At 39.3% G+C, this 20,016-nt stretch overlaps 1 protein-coding gene across 15 annotated transcripts in view; it reads right to left on the bottom strand.

The window, feature by feature from the left end:
* Nucleotides 1–20,016, bottom strand: part of UNC80 (unc-80 homolog, NALCN channel complex subunit) — a 228,096-nt gene that overhangs the window by 40,180 nt on the left and 167,900 nt on the right. For all 15 annotated transcript variants that reach the window (XM_031651893.1, XM_021923937.2, XM_021923939.2 and 12 more), the window contains 7 exons: nucleotides 19,206–19,386; nucleotides 17,524–17,792; nucleotides 15,500–15,634; nucleotides 13,830–13,968; nucleotides 13,058–13,154; nucleotides 4,195–4,365; nucleotides 593–685 (listed from right to left, as the gene is read on the bottom strand). In XM_031651893.1, the coding sequence (XP_031507753.1) occupies nucleotides 593–685; nucleotides 4,195–4,365; nucleotides 13,058–13,154; nucleotides 13,830–13,968; nucleotides 15,500–15,634; nucleotides 17,524–17,792; nucleotides 19,206–19,386 (1,085 nt within the window). The remainder of the gene's footprint in view (nucleotides 1–592; nucleotides 686–4,194; nucleotides 4,366–13,057; nucleotides 13,155–13,829; nucleotides 13,969–15,499; nucleotides 15,635–17,523; nucleotides 17,793–19,205; nucleotides 19,387–20,016) is intronic.

Here is a 20,016-nt window from a genome sequence, read left to right as displayed (position 1 = left end):
CCTTGTAGAAGGAAACTAATTAGGCTTTTTGTGTATTTCAGAATCTTTAAAGCTAACACAGATGGAATGAAACGGGTAAAATATTAACTAGTATAGCCAGTAGCTGAGTTACACCAAAACAAGAGAAGGAGATTAAGTTAACAACCATGAAAAGCATCATCTGAGGGCATATGTCAAAGTTTGGATGAAATGTCTGCAGAAAATCTGTCCAGATGAAGGTAAGTTGACTCTTAGTGCCCTGGGAATGAGAAACCACCTCCTGATTATTATTGTTTATTTGCCTTTTGTTGAAGGCAAATGAAACAACACTGGACTAGTTCAAAGACCACCCAGGAGGCAGAGAACATCTAGCAGGCTCAAGCAAACAAAACAACACAAATGCCTATTTATGAAGTTGGTTTAGATTTCTCTGGCAATTTCAAAAGAAGCCTTGGTATTTTCTTGTAACTCTAAACTCTCACCTTCTTTTCTTTTCCTTGGAGGTTTTCACACTCAATATTGACTATTTTCAGGATTCCTTTCATTCGCAACAGCTGACATTCGGGTTGTATGAAATTGAGAGACCATAGAAGAATAAGGGCCAGTGAATTACCTGGTGTTCACCCCAGACGACATGGTGTGATTGGCTGTGGTGGTTCCCTTATGACCTTGGTCACACCTGCTCATCTGTGGGGCTGTCATGGGCCTGTAACAATGACAGTAATCACCACAGCAAAACAACAACAACAACAGAAGTGGAAACATTTATTAAATCCTCAAGTTACTGAAGCACACATAAGTTTTAAGTTAGTTTTAGAGTCTTCAAAAGACAGGCTGTCTAGCTTTGGGCTTTTCTGTTTGTTCTGAGAGGCACTTTAAAGGAACATTGATTCCCAGGGGTTTATAAGCTCATCATGATTTAATTTCTTCCACTTCTTGGCTCTGAATAATAAACTCATCAAAATGACTCTTCCAACAAGACATTTATGAAATATCTACAGACTTCTAAGTCTGTACCAGTGGAGAGTTAAGAGCTCATTCTTCAGTTTTACTGGGTAGTTCACCATTCTAGATGATAAGTAAAAGGCAAGGATGTATGCACCACTTTGGCCACCTACACTACAACTACATTATCTACATTAACTACACCTACATTATCAACTACTCTATTTTTTCTGAGAAACTATCAAAGAATAAAAGAATTCTCCTAGTCACATCACACCTAACGCTACCCAGGAAAGTGAGTAAATTCGTATCTATTGTAAGTCAGTAATTTAGATGGTTAGTAATAGATTTGAATTGTCTCATTTTATATCTGCCGGATTTACTTTAAATAATAGGTAAAATTTGCCTCTGTATTGGCATCTAGGACAAAAAAGGCATAATGCAGTTTTTTAAAGCAACTGCTTTTATGAAATCATCAAGGCTTGCTTCTTTGTTGCTTACTTTCTGTCTGCTGGGGATGGCTAGAAAGTAAGCTTTTAACAATCACACCAGATCTCCTTGTCCTGTGCCTGTTGTGATAGACACAATTTAGAGATGGCTCCCAATATCTTTGCCCCTTGGTGTTACTCTAGTGATTATGTTACATTGATGTGGCCAAAAGGGGGAGTGTCTGCATAGGCCTAATCTAATCATACCAACCCTTCAAAAGCAGAGTCTTCTCTGGCTGGGGGCAGAGAGATTTGAAGCATAAGGATTCAAGGTGCTATTGCTGGCTGGAAGGTAGAGGGGAGCATGTGAGAAGAAATGCAGGTGCCTTCTCAATGCAGAGTGGGGCCTGGCTGATAGCCAGCCAGGAAATGGGACCTCAGACCTAAAGCTGCATGGAACTAGATTCTGCCAAAAAATTGAATGAGCTTGGAAGTGCATTCTTCCCCAGTGCCTTCAGATAAAAGTTCGGACTAGCTGACAACTTGACTTCCACCTTGAGAAACCCTGAGCAGAGAATCCAGCTGAGCCCGCCTGGATTCCTGGCCTACACAACTGTGAGACAATAAGTGGGTTTTGCTTAAAGACTGTAAGTTTGTATAACATGTTATACAACAGTTAAAACTAATGTACTTGTGATATATTTATGTAATACTACCTATACAATTGTTAAATTTCTTTTGTCGTGAGATTAAAAAAACTAGGAATGTGGAGAAATTAGGGGATTCTTACCTTCTTTTTGTAAACACAGTGAAGCCAATTTTGGTTTGAGTAACTACTACCAATGAATGAGGCTAGTCTTCTCTGCCAAAAGAATATTAAATGCACTGGAATATTTAAAGCCACAGAATTTTAAATGCTAGAGCTCCATCCATAACTCTTTGTGACATTTTGAGTAAGTCAGTTTTGGATAAGTTAATTGACTTATCCTTATAAAAAGGTATAGAAATGAGGAAAGCTTTAACATTATGTAATATGAGGAGAAACAGGCTGACCATGGTGGTTCACACCTGTAATCCCAGCACTCTGGGAGGCCGAGGTGGGTGGATCACTTGAGGCCAGGAGTTCAAGACCAGGCTGGCCAATATGGGGAAACCCCGTCTCTACTAAAACTACAAAAATTATCTGGGTGTGGTGGCACATGCCTATAATCCCAGCTTTTTGCAGGGCTGAGGCATGAGAATTGCTTAAACCTGGGAGGCAGAGGTTGCAGTGAGCCAAGATCATGCCAGTGAACTCCAGCCTGGGTGACAGAGTGAGTCTCTCTCTTTCTCTCTCTCTCTCTGTCTCTCTCTCTCTCTCTATATATATATATCTATATATAGATATATAGATATAGATAACTATATATCTGTATCTGTACATATATAGATATAGATATATAATAGAAATACAGTGGCAATTGGGAACTACTGACTGCTTTTCTTTCCTCTAGTTATAGGAAAAAGCTAGTTACATAACCAGATGGGTACAGAAGGAAGAGTGTAAGTCTTTCCTTCCTCTTTAGGATATTCTTCTGGGACTTTCATGAAACCATCAGCAATAGCATAGAAAACTATCTCTCCTTGGAGGAGGCAATTTGTCATGGCTTTCTGCGCCAACTCTTCCCATTTCCTTAGATTAGGTGCATATGAACATTTCAGGATGATAGTCTACAGAAGGCTTTTGGGCAATATTCTGCTTGTCTAGTTTGGCAATGTAGCTCATGATTAGAAACTAAACATCTATTGATGTTAATGAATTACAATCCACTTTCTGTCTTTCTTGCTGATGCATGCTGAAAAAGTCCTTCTTGGACTAAAGGGCTTCCCCCTTACCAACACAGCAAGTTGGGGCTGGGGGAGTTGGTGCCTTTTGGTGGAGGCATAGACAATTTCACACTAAGGATCTGGAACTTTAGATTGGACACACAGCATGGCAGAATGGAATGGAGGAGCAAAGGTAAAAGGTTTCCCCATCCCTATCCTGGGGAAGAATATTTCCTGGCAGCTAATTTAGATGGGAACGGAGCAGGAAAGCCCATCGTATGCGTAGTGTCCTGCATCCACCCACTCAGATTTTATTTTTATTTTTGTCTCATCCAGGGCTCCCTGCCTGCCCCTTTCCTGCCATATGGCAGTTTAGTGACTCTGCTTCTGCACCCAAGCATCTTGCGACAGGACTAACTGCTTGAACTTTGTTTAGGGCTGAACTCTGGTGCCAATTTACCTTCCCAGTCCCAAATTTCTCATCTCCCAGCATTGTTTAGTCCTGTCCCACAGAGAATCTATTAATTCTAATAGTAGGACAACATTCTGCTGTTTATACTGGTTATGTAGTTTCTGAAATTATAGTTAAAAAACACAACACTTCACAAACAGTAAAATAATAAAAGAATACTTAGTTGGAATTGTAGGCATTCCATGTCTCATAAAATAATATAATAACTATTAAAAATGTAGATTACCTCTTTAAATTCACTAAATTGGCCCTCTTACACAAGACGTGTTTACCACTGGGTCATAACTGCTGGAGAAGCTCAGCAAGCTATATGCAAATGTGTGTTTAGCAATGATAGTAAGAATATTATTACTATTACTACTACTACTACTAATCAGAGTGCTTAACATTATTTATTCAAATAACTCAGGAACTGTTCACAGTTATAAGGCATAAAGGGCTGAGTTTAGGAGATATCTGTAAATAAAGATTGGGTTTTAGATTTTTACCCATCACATTTTTTTTTTTTTTCCCCAGTGGATACATATGATGTACAGCTGCAGCTATTTCTGCCAATGGGATTACCTGGTGAGGACCTCTACACTGTATAAAAGGGCCTGTAGGGACGTCGCAAGAGCAGCAGTGGCCGCAATCTCCTCTCGGGCAGCAGGTACTGTCTCCACCTGTGATGTCTGCCTCTTTAACTTTTGTAGGTAACATGGAACTAAGGCTTCCAAGACCATCAGCATCTGAAGACTTTAAGCAACAGAAAGAAAACCGAGTCACCTTTTACATTCTACTTTTGTTGGTTGTGTCACATTTAGGAGCATAGAACAATGAAAAGCATCTAGAGATAAAATGAATTCTAAGCCCCTTTGCCTCTCCAAATCAAAAGTAGTTAAAGCTGCTGGAAATGTTGACCAACAATTATTAATTCACTAACCACCTGCTAAAAGGCGACGAATCTTGCCTTAAAGAAACATGTGATCTAGTCGGGGGAATTAGCCATATATACAAATAAATGGTTGAAAGAATAACAGAATAATAGGTGGAGCTATATAGTCCATCTAGAGAAACAGGCTTCAGAACAAAACTTCAATTCAGGAGTTTGCTGAGAGTGATTTTCCAGCTGCAACAGTTTTGAGACAACATAAAACCCTTTCATGGGAGGCTGGCTTCCTAAGCTTAAGGAATTAAATAGCAAACAATGTTGGAAACAGCCATTATGATGAGGTCTGACAATGCCTGCTTACCAATGTGAGTGAACACCACTCACTGGATAGGGCCCACACTCAATTTAGTATTGGGGTGTCAGAAACACCTTGAAGGGGAAATGGAGATTAAGTAGTTATTATGCAAAGTGGGTTTTCCCCTCTAAAGTTGTAAAGTGTATAACACCATCAATATAGATCTTTTTTTTTTTTGAGACAAAGTCTCACTCTGTCAGTCGCCCAGACTGCAGTGCAGTGGCATGATTTCGGCTCACTGCAACCTCTGCCTGGGTTCAAGTGATTCTCCTGCCTCAGCCTCCCCAGTAGCTGGGATTATAGGCGTGCACTACGGTGCCCGGATAATTTTTGTATTTTTGGTAGAGACAGGGTTTCACCATGTTGGCCACGCTGGTCTCAAACTATTGGCCTCAAGCAATCTTCCTGCCTTGGCCTCCCAAAGATCTGGGATTACAGGCATGAACCACCGCACCCAGCCATCTTTTCTTTAGAGATTCCCCAATTATGTTAAAGTTTACAAATTGTGGGTTCTAGAAAACAGCAGGGATCGGTTGATATCCCAGAGAATCTGAAATCAAGTTTCTTTGATCCATTCTTTTCCCTACAGATACCAATGAGTTTTTGCTATGCTCTTTAAAATACTGAATACTGGTTTCTGGTAATATAATTTTGCCTATAATGTGTGCTCTACAAGCAGGAAATGGCAATTATCAGAATTTGATGGGTATGGAGAAAGAGCTATGATACTTTTTTGAGTTCTCCTATTTTTTGGCAACTTAAAAAAGGAGGCAAGAAGTCGGTTCTGCTTTCTGTAATAATAAAAAGTACCTTGCTGCAAACTAATTGTCTTACTAGAAAGGGTGGACAAAATTTTTTAAACATATTGAAGGTATCAGGTAGAAGCTAAGGCTAGCAGATACCTTTTGTAGGTACCAGACTTCTGGGGGAAAGAAAGCTTCTTCGGTTCATCCAGACATTGTGCAGCACTCTTTTTTTCTAGGCATCTGCTAGTTTGTAAATTGCTTAGGGCCAAAAGGCTAAGGAAAAATCCAGGCAGAAATGTCAGCTAAGAGTTATGAAGCTAAGCAGAATTTTCAGTAGCCTCATTATGGCGAAAAAAGATATATTGGAGTTCAGGGACTTCCAAAGAGGAGTTAGACCCATGGAAGGCTGTATCCTAGGAGTGTGAAATAGATAGAACAGCCCTTACAAAGACTGAAACCCAACTTTAAATTAAATGAATCACAGACTGAATTAAAATGATCTGCCCTACCACAGTTACTAGTCAGAGAGTAAAATGAATCATTTTTGGAGGAAGATAACATCGGGTAGATCCTCAAAGCATTTCCAACTTTTTTTAATGCAATACTCAGTAGTCAAAATTACCCAGTCCTGCTAAAACCAAATGATCAAAATCCAAGGAAAAGAACAGACAATATGAACAGAGCCACAAGTGATCTACATATTAAAGTTATCAGAGACAGATTTTTATAAAATAATGATTAAAATGTTAAATAAGAGAAATAACAAAATGGATAATTTCATCAAAACTCTGAAATCTATTAAAAAAGTGGAAATTCTAAGAACTGAAGACTGAAATATTTGAAATTAAAAACCTGAAAGATAAGTGTTAATGATAGATTAGATACAGGAAGAGATGAATGTGAACTGTAATAAAGAACAATGGAAAACATCAAGACAGAAGAACAGAGGGTAGAAATGATAGAAAATACAGGAAAGAACATAAGAGACATATATAGAGCACGGGGTTAAGGAGGAAAAAATATATATATACACATAAATGGAGAGGGGAGAGAAAATGGGATAAAGGTGATATTTGAAGAGTTATTTGTCAAATTTTCTAAAATTGTTGAAAGTTATCAAGCTTTATATTCAAGAAACACTATGAACCCCAAGAAGTATGAATACAAAGAAAAATCACAACTAGGCACACCACAGTCAAACTGCTTAAAACCCAAGGCAAAGAGAAAATGTTAAAAGTAGCCAGAGAAAAAGACACATTAGGGCGGGGCACAGTGGCTCACGCCTGTAATCCCAAGACTTTGGGAGGCTGAGGTGGGCAGATCACGAGGTCAGGAGTTTGGGATCAGTCTGGCCAATATGGTGAAACTTCGTCTCTACTGAAAATATAAAAATGTAGCTGGGTGTGGTGGTGCATGACTGCAGTCCCAGCTACTTGGGAGGCTGAGGCACGAGAATCACTTGAATCCAGGAGGTGGAGGTTGTGGTGAGCTGAGATCGCGCCACTGCACTCCAGCCTGGGTGACAGAGCGAGATTCCATCTCAAAAGAGGAAAAAAGAAAAGGACACATTAAATTCAAATGTGCAATAAAATCTAATGCTGATTTTTCAACAGATATAAGTCAGTAGAAAATGGAATATCTTCTTTTTTATTTTATTAATTAATTTTTTTTTGAGACAAGGTCTTGCTCTGTTGACCAGGTTGGAATGCGGTGGTGCAATCTCAGTTCACTGCAGCCTTATCCTGGGCTCAAGCAATCCTCCCACCTTAGCCTCCTCAGTAGCTGGGACCACAGACATGCACCACCATATCCCACTCATTTTTGTATTTTTTGTAGAGACGGGGTTTCGCCACGTTGCCCAGGTTGGTCTCAAATTCCCGAACTCATGCACTCTGCCTGCTTTGGCCTCCCAATGTGCTGGGATTACAGGCATGAGCCACCGTGCCTGGCCTGAATATTTTCTTTAAATTAAAAAAAAAAAAAAAAAACTGCCTGCCGGGCCCGGTGGCTCATGCCTGTAATCCCAGCACTTTGGGAGGCCGAGATGGGTGGATCACCTGAGGTCAGGAGTTCGAGACCAACCTGACCAACATGGAGAAACTGTGTCTCTACTAAAAATACAAAATTAGCTGAGTGTGGTGGCACATGCCTGTAATCCCAGCTACTCAGGAGGCTGAGGCAGGAGAATTGCTTGAATCCGGGAGGTGGAGGTTGCAGTGAGCCAAGATTACACCATTGCACTCTAGCCTGGGCAACAAGAACAAAAACTCCGTCAAAAAAAAAAAAAAAAAAAGTCAAAGGTAGAAAATAATAAAGATAAAAAAGGAAAGAAAAGGCAGACAATAAAACTACAATAGCAAAAATCAACAAAGCCCCAAATACTGATTATTTGTAAAGGGAAAGCTATTGATAAACTCCTGGAAAGAATAATAATAAGGGAGGGAGCAAAAATTCCCAGTATTAGAAATAAGAAAGTGAACACAATAAAAACCCCATAGTTGTCAAAAATTTAAAAAAGAGAATATCAGGAACAAATTTATGCCAATAAATTCAGGTACTTAAATTAAATAGAAAAATTCCTAGAAAAATGTGACTTACCAAAGCCACCACCAGGATAAACAATCTTAATTTTAAAATGTTCCCACAAGAAACGACATTACTTACAGTTTTGTGTATAAATTCTACTCAATATTTTGGAAAGACAGAATGCTCATCTGAGGCAGGCACAGTTGCTCTGCCTGTAATCCCAGCACTTTGGGAGGCTGAGGTGGGAGGAGCACCAGCCTGGGCAACACAGTGAAACTTTCTTTCTCTCTCAAAAAATCAAAAAAATTAGCAGGGTGTGAAGGCACCCACCTGTAATGCCTGCTACTTGGAAGGCTGAGGTGGGAGGATTGCTCGAGCCTGGGAGATCAAGGCTGCAGTGGGCCATGATCGTGATACTGAACTCCAACCTTGGCAACAGAATGAGACTCTGTTTCAAAAATTAAAAAAACCTAATCCACACTAAATTTCTACAGAGAATAGGAGTTTTAAAAAAAAAAGGAGCGGGGGGCTGGGCGTGGTGGCTCACGCCTGTAATCCCAGCACTTTGGGAGGCTGAGACGGGCGGATCACCTGAGGTCAGGAGTTTGAGACCAGTCTGGTCAACATGGTGGAACCCCCTGTCTACTAAAAATACAAAAATTAGCTAGGTGTGGTGGCGGGCGCTTGTAATCCCAGCTATTTGGGAGGCTGAGGCAGGAGAATTGCTTGAACCCAGGAGGCAGATGTTGCAGTGAGCCAAGATTGTGCCATTGCACTCCAGCCTGGGAAACAAGAGAGAGACTCTCTCTCAAAAATAATAGAAAATAAAAAGGGGGGGTTGGGGGAGACACTTTCCAATTTATTTTATGAGTCCAGCTTAATCTTCACATCCTTGATACTATAGCCTATAGTATAGTCAGGCTATAGTATTATTACAAGGACTTTATAATAATGGAGGGTTACAAATAAACCTGCTAAAATGTTTACCAGTGGGTAGTTAATAAAGTAGTAGCTAAGCAAGACATCCTTTTTGTTTAAGCACTTGTAACTTTTTTAAGTATCCAGAATTGGTTTATCTTGAATGACATAGAACTACCTAGAATATCTCTTCTACTCCTAACTTCCCTGTGATCCTAGCAATAAAATTCATTAGATAATACCTTTATAAAAAATAAAAATTACAGATATAGCTCTCATTAACATAGTTGTAAAAATGCTAAAAAAAATTGCAAACCAAATCTGGCAATACTGAAAAATGATAATTATAATATACAACCCAAATACAGTTTATTTTTAAGGAGGCAGGAAAGTTTTAATTTTGAAAATAAATCAGTGTAACCTATAACACTTAGAAAATAAAGAATACAAATCATATAATCATCTCTATAAATAGGAACATTTAGTAATATTCATTGTCCATCAATAAGAAAACTCAAACTAAGAATACAAGGCAGATTCCTTAATAATTAATTTATTAATGAATAATAAAATTACTTCCTTAATCTTTACTGGTATATTACAACAAAATCCTTTAGCAAATATTATTCTTAGTGATGAAATATTGGAAATCCCCTCCATACCCTGAGATCAGAAATGAGACAAAGATCCCACCATCATCACCATCATCACTTCTTTTTTTTTTTTTGAGACAGAGTCTTGCTCAGTCGCCCAGGCTGGAGTGCAGTGGCGCGATCTTGGCTCACTGCATGCTCCGCCTCCCGGGTTCTCGCCATTCTCCTGCCTCAGCCTCCCAAGTAGCTGGGACTACCGGCGCCCGCCACTATGCCCGGCTAGTTTTTTGTATTTTTTTTAGTAGAGACGGGGTTTCACAGTGTTAGCCAGGATGGTCTCAATCTCCTGACCTCGTGATCCACCCGTCTCGGCCTCCCAAAGTGCTGAGATTACAGGCGTGAGCCACCGCGCCTGGCCTCTCTTTTTTTTTTTTTTGAGATGGAGTCTCGCTCTGTCGCCCAGGCTGGAGTACAGTGGCGCGATCTCGGTTCACTGCAAGCCCCGCCTTCCGGGTTCACGCCGTTCTCCTGCCTCAGCCTCCCAAGTAGCTGGGACTATAGGCACCTGCCACCACGCCTGGCTAATTTTTTGTATTATTTAGTAAAGACGGGGTTTCACCGTATTAGCCAGGATGGTCTTTATCTCCTGACTTCGTGATCCGCCCACCTTGGCTTCCCAAAGTGCTGGGATTACAGGCATGAGCCACCGCGCCCAGCCTCCATCATCACTTCTATTCCATTTTGTATTAAGGTTCTAGCTAGTGCATTAAGGACAGAGAAAGGAATAACGTGTATAAATAAGAATTTGAAAGGATAAAATACAACTCTTATGATTTGCAGATAACATAATTAATTAAATAGAAAACACTAAGAGATCACACATATAAAATAAAAAATACTGCTAACTTCATTTGAAAATGGGCAGAAGACTTCAGTAGGCACTTTGCACAAGGAGATGTCCACATTTCAATAAACATTTATCTGAAAAGCTTCCAAACCTTTTAATTTGCAAGAGGAAAATGGAAATTAAAATGATAATGAATGTCACTACAACCCAAATAAAAAGATGGAAGATAACAAGTGTTGATAAGGCCATAAAGTACTAGAACATTTACATACTGTTGGTGGGAATGAAAATTGAAACCACTTTTTGGTAGTATCTACTAAAGTAAGAAATATTCATATTCCATGACTTAGCCTAGCATTTCCATCCATAGAAATGCATACATATTTGTGTACAAAAACATTCACTGTAGCATTATTTATAATACCTTCAAACCAGATCCAACACAAATGCCTGATAACAAGAGAAGAAATAAATAAATTGTAGCATAGTCATACAGTGAACTATTGTAAGTGAATGAAAAAGAATCAACTACTGTTATACACATTTATATGCATTTATATGAACGAATCTCATGAAATAATACTGAATCACAGAAGTCAGCCATTAAAGAGTAGCTACTATACTATTTCAGTTAAATAAATTTCAGAAATAGGCAAAACTGATTTATCATATTAGAAATCAGGATAGTAGTGCCTCTATCTGATTTTTCTATCCAAGTGGTAGGTAGATGTGATAACATTATGAACACTTATGGAACTGTAAAATTGTGATTTTTAAATGTTTTATGTGAATGTTTCACTTAAATAAAATACTGTTTTTAAAAAAATTAAGTGCAACAGAGACTTGCTATTACAAATGTTGAAGTCCTGTAAGTATGTTACTTATTCCCATGAGACACATCCCAGGGAACCACTGCTTAAGAAAACCTGACCTTACTGACATATCAAGATGCCATCTGGTTTAAACTGACAGAATGGAAAATTAGGGAGGATTTAAAAAAATTCTAATTTAACTTAACAATATTAGACTGTCCTTTAACTCACAATGACAAGCGAATTTGATTGTGAACTCTCATACCTTTTGATTTCAATGTGTTTCAATTTTAACGTGAAAGATAATTTTATGACTCAATGGAAATTTGGTAAAATTTGAAATGGAGAATTTTTTAGTCAAACTTAGGTGTTCCCTATGTTGTGGGAATTTTAATATTGGAGAATCTATATGCATTTTATTATTGCAGTGTCTCAATTGCAGTATCTCTGACATATCCAGTTAACAATGTAGCTGGACACACTTGAAATGGAAAATAGAGCAGAGAGAAGATGTTTACAATCGTCTGTAGAATGGATTTGGAGTTAACTTAATGCAGGATTCGATCCATTCTGGAACTTTTTCTAGATCTGTGGTATTATAGGAAGAGCAGGAAAGTGGGAGTACGACCATCCTGCAGCTTTGCTCTCCTGAGGGCCACAGCCACATCTGTGCCTGACCACAGGCATACTGTTTTTCTCCCCATTGCTCAAGAAGACAAAAATTCGAGAATGTTGGGGAAAACATTTCTTACTCATTCTTCATGTTTTCTTCCAGTAAAAAAGAGTTCAATTAATATAAATCCTGGCTCTTCTTGGCCCTTATTCATTCTCTTATGGGGGAGAGAAACAGGCTTAAGGTGCAGGGAAAATGTATAAAGATATATTCGGCATAATCAGCCTGGCTCCTTCCTTCTTCCTGGAAGAGCCTGTCAACAGAGTACAGCTTTTAATAGATCAGATTTAAATCTCAGACCAGAGCCAACATCTTTGAATTGGGATGACTCACTCTTCATGGGAGTCTTTTGAATTCTCTGCACTTGGCAAAATGAAGGCAAGATTGATATTCTTGCCCCTTGTGTTACAGAAATTCTTATTGCCCCTTGAAAGGAGTTTTCTTAAATAAATATCTGTTATGACATTTCGTTTGCTACTAATTTACATTACTTGTGAGGAAAAATATTTTCTAACAAGACTAAATACCGTAGCATCTGCACAAGATCCAAATTAAGGGATTTCAAATGAATGAAGATATACTATTGTTTTCCAGAACCTATGCTATGTTTCCTAAACTTAGTTTGTTTCTTCTTTTCTTTTTTCTCTTTTTTTTTCTTTTCCTGACAGTCTTACTCTGTTGCCCAGGCTAGAGTGCAGAGGTACAATCACAGCTCACTGCAACCTTGACCTCCTTGGATTAAGTTATCCTTCTGCCTCAGCCTCCCAAAAAGTTGGGACTACAGGCGTGCACCACCACACCTGGCTAATTTTTAATTTTTTAAATTTTTTGTAGAGACAGAGTCTCACTATATTGCCCAGGCTAGCCTTGAACTCCTGGGCTAAAGGAATCTTCTTGCCTCAGCCTTCTAAAGTGCTGGGATTATAGGTGTGAGCCACCACACCTGGCCTAAATTTACGTTTTGAAAGTTTACTTGTCAGAATGTTACAGACTGATATTACTCAGCATAACCTTTGTATTCATTCAATTTTATTTTCTTTGCTGTATTTACTTATGACAAGGCACGGAATAAAGGGCTGCAGATACCTTCTGAATGATTCGGGAGCATATGCCACCACAGTGACACAGAGCTTAATGGCTTCACTGATAGAAAATGTCAGATCTTCGTTTCCATAGCAGAAATCTGAAGGAACAAAAAGTAAAGGCACACCGTCAGAGTGGATTCAGCAGGAGATAAAGAAGCACCTATTACTCCTAATGTTATAATTCCAGTACATACTATAGCTTTTTCTTGTTAAATTTTATTCCTACACTGTGAAAACTACTAATTTCTTCATCTAAAGGGAATGAAATTCTGTTTTCTAGTTTTGAACAATCAGATGTAAAATAAAAGTACTTTTCTGGTGTGTTTAAAAAAATCTCAGATAATAGAAGATACTGAAGGGCATTTAAATTGTCTGAGGTTGAGGCTTTATCCTTGAGTTGTCTCTGGTTCTACACATTCCATGATAATAAAAGACCAATTTGGAGGGTTATTCACTTAAGAGTTACGCAAGATAACCCAACTTTCTGAAAACTGCAGTGCTAGAGCAATGGTCTACTGAGCATCATTTTAATACAGTTTTCATGGCAGGTAATTCCCTACTCTTTAGGATTCATAAGAAATTTAAGAAAAAAAAAGTACTCATTCAATTTCGACTACTGTTTATTTTTGCTACTTTGATTTAGCTATATATACACACACATTTAAGTATATGTATATGTGTGTATTTTATATATATATATATATACACACACACACACATATATTTAACAATTGCAATGAGAGAAAGAATGTCAAAGCAAGTTTTGCTTTTACCTAATGACTTAAGAGGCTTCTCAGCTTTGACCAGTTCTAAGATGTCTAATATGTCGGTGGTCTCTCCCTCTAGGGACTGCAGCAAGTCAAACAGGCACTGAGCTGACACACCTTTGCTGGGCCCATTATTGGCAGCATCCTGATAAAGAAAAACAATTTTAGTTTATTGACTCCCACCACCGTACAACTATAGCTTGACAGGAATTCAAATTTTATAAACGCTATTACCAGTAACAACTACAACATCTACCTGGAATTCAGTTTACATAATTCTGCATCCAGCAATGCTGTGATTTTGGAGTGGTACACCTGACTTTTAAGGGATCTATTAAATTCTAATCTAGAACAAAAGAGGTATTTGTAAAAGCTCATAAAAATACAGCAATATATGAACTTCCAAAAAGTTCATATCAATGATTCCTTTAATCGAAGATGGTAGAACTAAGGAAATTTCTATAATTGATTGGTTGAATACTACAAATATGTTTGAGGAACATATACTTATTTTAACTAACAACCCTGGGAATTTCACAGGTCTTCTTTGATAATGTATCTCCACATGGAGATACTTACAATTTCAAATCTATTTAAGATGGCTTCAAATAATTCATCGAAACAACAAATCCTTATGAAGTTCTTCTGTGTCAGGCACCACGCTACACACTGAAGTTATAGAAAACCAAAACCAAAATGCAAATAAAACAACAATACAACAATAACTAAAACCAAACAAACAAGCAAAGACAAAAACATACAAAGGTCTTGCTTTCATGAAGATTAAATTCTGTTGGTTGAGTGTGGTAGAAATTCATGTTAATAAAACAAATACATATAACGTGATATGGTGGTAAAAACTCTGAAGAAGAAGAAAAACAAAGCAAGGTAGGTGGTAGAGAGTGACAAAAAGGAATGAAAATTGGCAAACTTTCCTTTTATCATTTTCTATTTTCCATCTCTTTTATGAATTGAATATTTAAAAACTGTAGAGTTGGTCTATTTATGTGTTAGGAGCTGAGATGAAAGCTGAAGAGGAATGTTGAAGAGAAATGATATGCTTGTTGAAAGAAAACTTATTTATGGTATGCATGTCTCATTGGTTAAAGAAAGAGAGCTGAGAGACTGAATATACAAGCTGTCAATGACTAGATCATACATAAAAATAGAACTTTGACCCACAACCTGCAGCAACCTTCTCAGGAAACCAACCCATTGTCTACAATAACCAGCCCAGGAGGCCAGCCTAAGTCAGGCTTGTAGGAAGTCAGGCTACTAGCTCCAGTGGTGATCAAACAATAACCTCTGTAACAATTGACCCAAAGTAACCAGGACTTGCATAATAACTGAGAGCTTTCCTAATTTTTGTCCCTGCTTCCAACTTAGGACCAACCAGAGAAAGCCCAATATACACCCCTAACACATCATTTATAAGATGCCCCACTTCTAGTTAGTTCACCTGCAGCTTCCCCAGGACAATAGCTCCAATCAGGACATACCTGAAGCCTCCACTTTTTTTCAGTATACAGCTTTCCCACTCCTCTGCCTGCCTTTGTATCTCTGCCAAAACACAAGTGATGGTAGCCAACTCCTTTGGCATAGTAAGCTCTAATAAATAACCTTGTTTTTCTAACTTTGTTGGTCTTCATTTTTTTTTTCCCACAGAGCTTACTCACAGGAAATTCCAGGAGAGGGGCCACACTAGCAAACAGCTGGAGCACAAAGGGTTTCCGGTGTAGAATATAGAACTGGTGACAGGCAAATTCGATGGCTTGACGCAGCTGGGGATTGCTTTCATAGTCAGAGTACACCTATGGAGAAATGCCAGATATTCGAAAAATGCCTTAATAAAGTATCAAAGTTGTATTCACTTTTAAAACTCATGGTCATAGGAAGCTTGGAGGGAAATAGCTAACTTCGTAAACTGGTAGAGAGGAATGTAAAGTGGCATAAACTTTCTCTAGATAAATTTAGTAATACACCTCAAAATGCTAAAAATCTAAACATACTTCTTTTCCAGGAAGTTTGTGACTAGGAATTTATCTCAAGGAAAGGACTAGACACTTGTATAAGCATGTATATATAAGAATGCCTGCTGTAAGACTGGTTATAACAATGGAAAACTTGAAACAAATTATTCATAAATATTACTAGCTTAAGTGAATTACGGTATATACAAACCATAGTATACTGTGTAGTAATTTTAAAAATGCTGTAAGGCTAAATGTAGCTATATAAAATGCCTACGATATTCTTAGTGCTATATGAAAAAACTAGGTTACAAACTTGAAAATATATAATTCTCTGTGTGTGTGTGTGTGTGTGTGTGTGTGTATAGGAAAGAGTGCTAGGATTTGGAAGTATAAACAACGATTACCTGGGAGAAAGGATTTGAAGTGGTCCTTATTTTTGCTTTAAACTTTCTTCATCTTTTCAATTTTGTAATGAACATTCTTGCTTTTGGTAATCAGTAAAAAAATACTTACTAAAAAAATAGAGAAAATTGCAGCTATCTAAAAATGGGGAAGAGAGTCCTGTGATAGTAACTTTCTTGCCCCCATAGGTTTAGCAAACTTCACTTTGTATAAGTATGGGTTGTGTTCATAATTTTTATCAAAACTTCCTCAAAAATAGAGAACTAGGATGAGCCCCTGGGCCCTGCCTGATTTTATTTAGTACTCCTAAATGTAGCCAGCTATACATTAGACACGAGTAAATAAAAATTGTTCGCTAAATTACCTTCTCGAATCCCATTACATCATATTTACTGGGAATGAAAATCTCTATTCAGTTAGAAGTCAGGGAATCTCTTGGGAGAAACATCAGCTAAACACTTGCCATACATGTGACTCAAGAACAGAATTCCTCAAACTTTCTAAGGCAGTGGTCCCCAACCTTTTTGGCACCAGGGACTGGTTTCATGGAAGACAATGTTTTCATGGACCAGGGTGAGTGGAGGGGATGGTTTCAGAATGAAACTGTTCCACTTCAGATCATCAGGCATTAGATTTAGGAGCATGCAACCTAGATTCCTTGCATGCACAGTTCACAATAGGGTTCTGGCTCCTATGAAAATCTAGGGGTGGGGGTTCCTTACAGGCCACAGACCAGTACTAGTCCATGGCCCAGAGGTAGAGGCTTCCTGTTCTAAGACATCAAAACTACTTGAAGGTCTTGTCAAAAACACAAATTACTGGGCCCTGATCTCTGAGTTTCTGATTCAGTAGACCTGAGATGGGCTCCAAGAATGTGCATTTCTCTTTCTTTAAATTTTTTTTCTTTTTAGAGATGGGGTCTTGTTATGCTCCCCAAGCTAGTCTTGAGCTCCTCACTTCAAGAGATTCTCCCACCTTGGCCTCCCAAAGCACTGGCATTACAGGTATGAGCCACCACACCTGGCTAGAATATACATTTCCAACAAGTTTCCAGTTGATGCTGATGCTGCTGGCCCAGGGAGTACAACTTAAGAATCACTGTCCTAGACTAAATGGGAAATATCCCAAGTCTGGGGCTCTCAGAGTAGAAAGGAATATTGTGAACTCTTGCAAATTTATGGGGGGATTTCATTTGTTGCCTTCTGTTGTCACAAAAGAAGATAATAACTCCATCATTAAAAAGTTTCAGTATAGATCTAGGTGAGCAGCTAGATATAAGCAGTACTCATGTTTATTTTCTGGTTAGGAGAGGAGGTTCTGGGCACCTGCAGCATGGTGGGGAGAATCCACTGGTAGCCGCTGAGAGAGAAGAGGTGGTTGAAGTGCACCGCGGTATTGATGACGGTGGCAGCGTACTGCCTGAGCAGGGCACTGTCTTCTGGGTGGAGGATCAGAGCCCCGTTAAAAACATTGAGGAAAAGCATGATTTCGTCTCCCCATGGAAACTCGCTCGGCATGCCCAGGAACATTTCCTCCAGGAGCTGGATCCACAAGCTTTTCTGAAGAGTGTCGAGGCCAAACAGTTCCTTTCCAGCTGTGAGAACATGAAACAGCAGAGACAGAATTAGCCCCACACCAATCCTGTCAGCCTGGGAGGTGATCAAACCCAAGGCGCTGCTGTTCTCCGTTTGTTCCAGCTCCAGGATGTGAAGATCTACTGCTGAAATGTTTTCCAGCACAATATTACCGGCCGTAATACAGCACTTCCTGTTTCTCCGTGGACTTTCATTATCACCTCTTAACTAACTGTGGGTAAGGCAGAGCAGGCATTGGCAGTGTTTTACTGCTAAATAAGCTGTCAGTTGGAGAAAAATAAATTATTTCAGCTAGAAAATGGCAGGGATGGGACTACTGCTTGATCTTTTAATTAATGGTCAGAGGCTACAGCTCTATCTACTCCTGCTGAAGCTGAAGCTTTTTTTTTTTTTTTTGGAGATGGAGTCTCACTCTGTCACCCAGTCTGGAGTGCAGTGGCACAAATCTTGGCTCACTGTAACCTCCATCTCCTGGGTTCATGTGATTCTCATGCTTCAGATCCCTGAGTAGCTGGGATTACAGGTGCCCGCCACCATACCCAGCTAATTTATTTTTTTGTATTTTTAGTAGAGACAGGGTTTCGCCATGTTGGCCAGGCTAGTCTCGAACTCCTGACCACAAGTGATCTGCCCGCCTGGGCCTCCCAAAGGGCTGGGATTACAGGCATGAGTCATTTTGCCCAGCCTGTCTGAAGCTTCTGGATGAGGGCGATAAAGCACAGGGATGCTAATTTAATTGTCTCAAATTAATAACCGAGTAACAGAGCAAGGCTCCAAAGTGGGTCTCTTTCTGTGTCTATGTCTCTTTCTCTCAATTGAGGCATTATTTAGAGTAAAATGCAGAGATTTTAAATGTGGAGTTCATTGAATTTTGACAAAAATATGCACTATGCACTCATGTAAGCAACATTCAATCAACATACAGACAATTTTCATCACCCTTCTGCCCCTTTCCAGGAAATTCATTTCCTCCAAATCCAGAGGCAACCACCATTCTGATTTCTATCATTCTAGATGAGTTTTGCCTCTTTTTGAACTTCACACAAATATCTGGTCCTTGTTTAGTCAAGTATTCTCCTACCCCAACAACACCATCCTACCCGCGCTTCAACTGCTGATGATTAGCTTAGAGCAGTGGTTCTCAAAATAGGGTGCTTGGGATAGCAGCATCAGCATCACCTGAGAACTTATTAGAAATGCAAACTCTTGGGCCCCATCCTGAAACGCAGAGGTGGAGGGCGGGGCCCAAAAATCTGTGTTTCAACAAGTCCTCCAGGGGTCTCTTGTGCACACTCAGGTCTGAGAGCCACTGGTTTTACGGCACCCTCTGCTGATTCGGATGCTCTCCATTTGAGAACAAAACAAGTGCGTTAGAAAAAGCCCCAGAGAGGCAATGTTTCTTTGTTTGATACCTTGAGGATCACTGAAGAGTGAAAACTCAGCATCAATAGCACTTCGAGGGAATGAGGGCAGGCGGAGGAGGTCTTCCTGAAGCATGGAGACATGGGACTGTTTGTGGGCTGTGGGGATCTTCTGGGTTAGGGAGATGAGAAACAATACCCGCCCTACTTCTTCCAGCTTCCGGGTGAACACCTGGAAAAAATAAAAGCAGGAGCAGACAAAAAGGAGAATTAGAAACTCCAGATTTATAGACAGAAGAAACTAAAGAAAAAACCTTTAATGGCAAACTGGGTCGATAAAGTGGGAAAAGGGGAAAAGTGAAAAGAGGGAAACATGTGTTTTTTTTCCTTTATCAGAAGAAAGAGCAAACAATACTTAGTTGCCTCTCACTTCCTTCTGCCTGCTTTACAGAAGGAAATGTAGGAAATGTTCCTTATGGAGTTTTAGGCTGGAGAAGAGCATAAGGCAAGCATTGTCAAGAATAGTTCAATATTAAATAGAGCCCATTTGTTTGGATGCTATAATATGGAAGACCTTCACTAACAGGGAGCCCGTCAGTCAGTTCCAATTGCTTCTACCATTGCCACCAATGCCTTAAGCTGTTTCCTGAGAGTTCCGGGTTTGTCTTTTAAAAAAACAAAGACTGATGTGAGATCCAGGAAAAACCTATCTTGGGACAGAAGCTCATGGGTCCTTGATTGGTGCTCCGAGTTTAAAGGGCATACACATGGGGCTCTTGGTTCTCAGGTCCTTTTCTGTTGATGATTACGAAGTTTATATGCAGTGAGTAGCTACTGAGGAAACTTCTGAGCTAGACTCATA

This window comes from Papio anubis, chromosome 10, assembly GCF_008728515.1.
Source record: "Papio anubis isolate 15944 chromosome 10, Panubis1.0, whole genome shotgun sequence".
NCBI lineage: Eukaryota > Metazoa > Chordata > Mammalia > Primates > Cercopithecidae > Papio > Papio anubis.
Note: the sequence above shows the minus strand (reverse complement) of the source record. Positions and strands in the feature narration are given on the sequence as shown.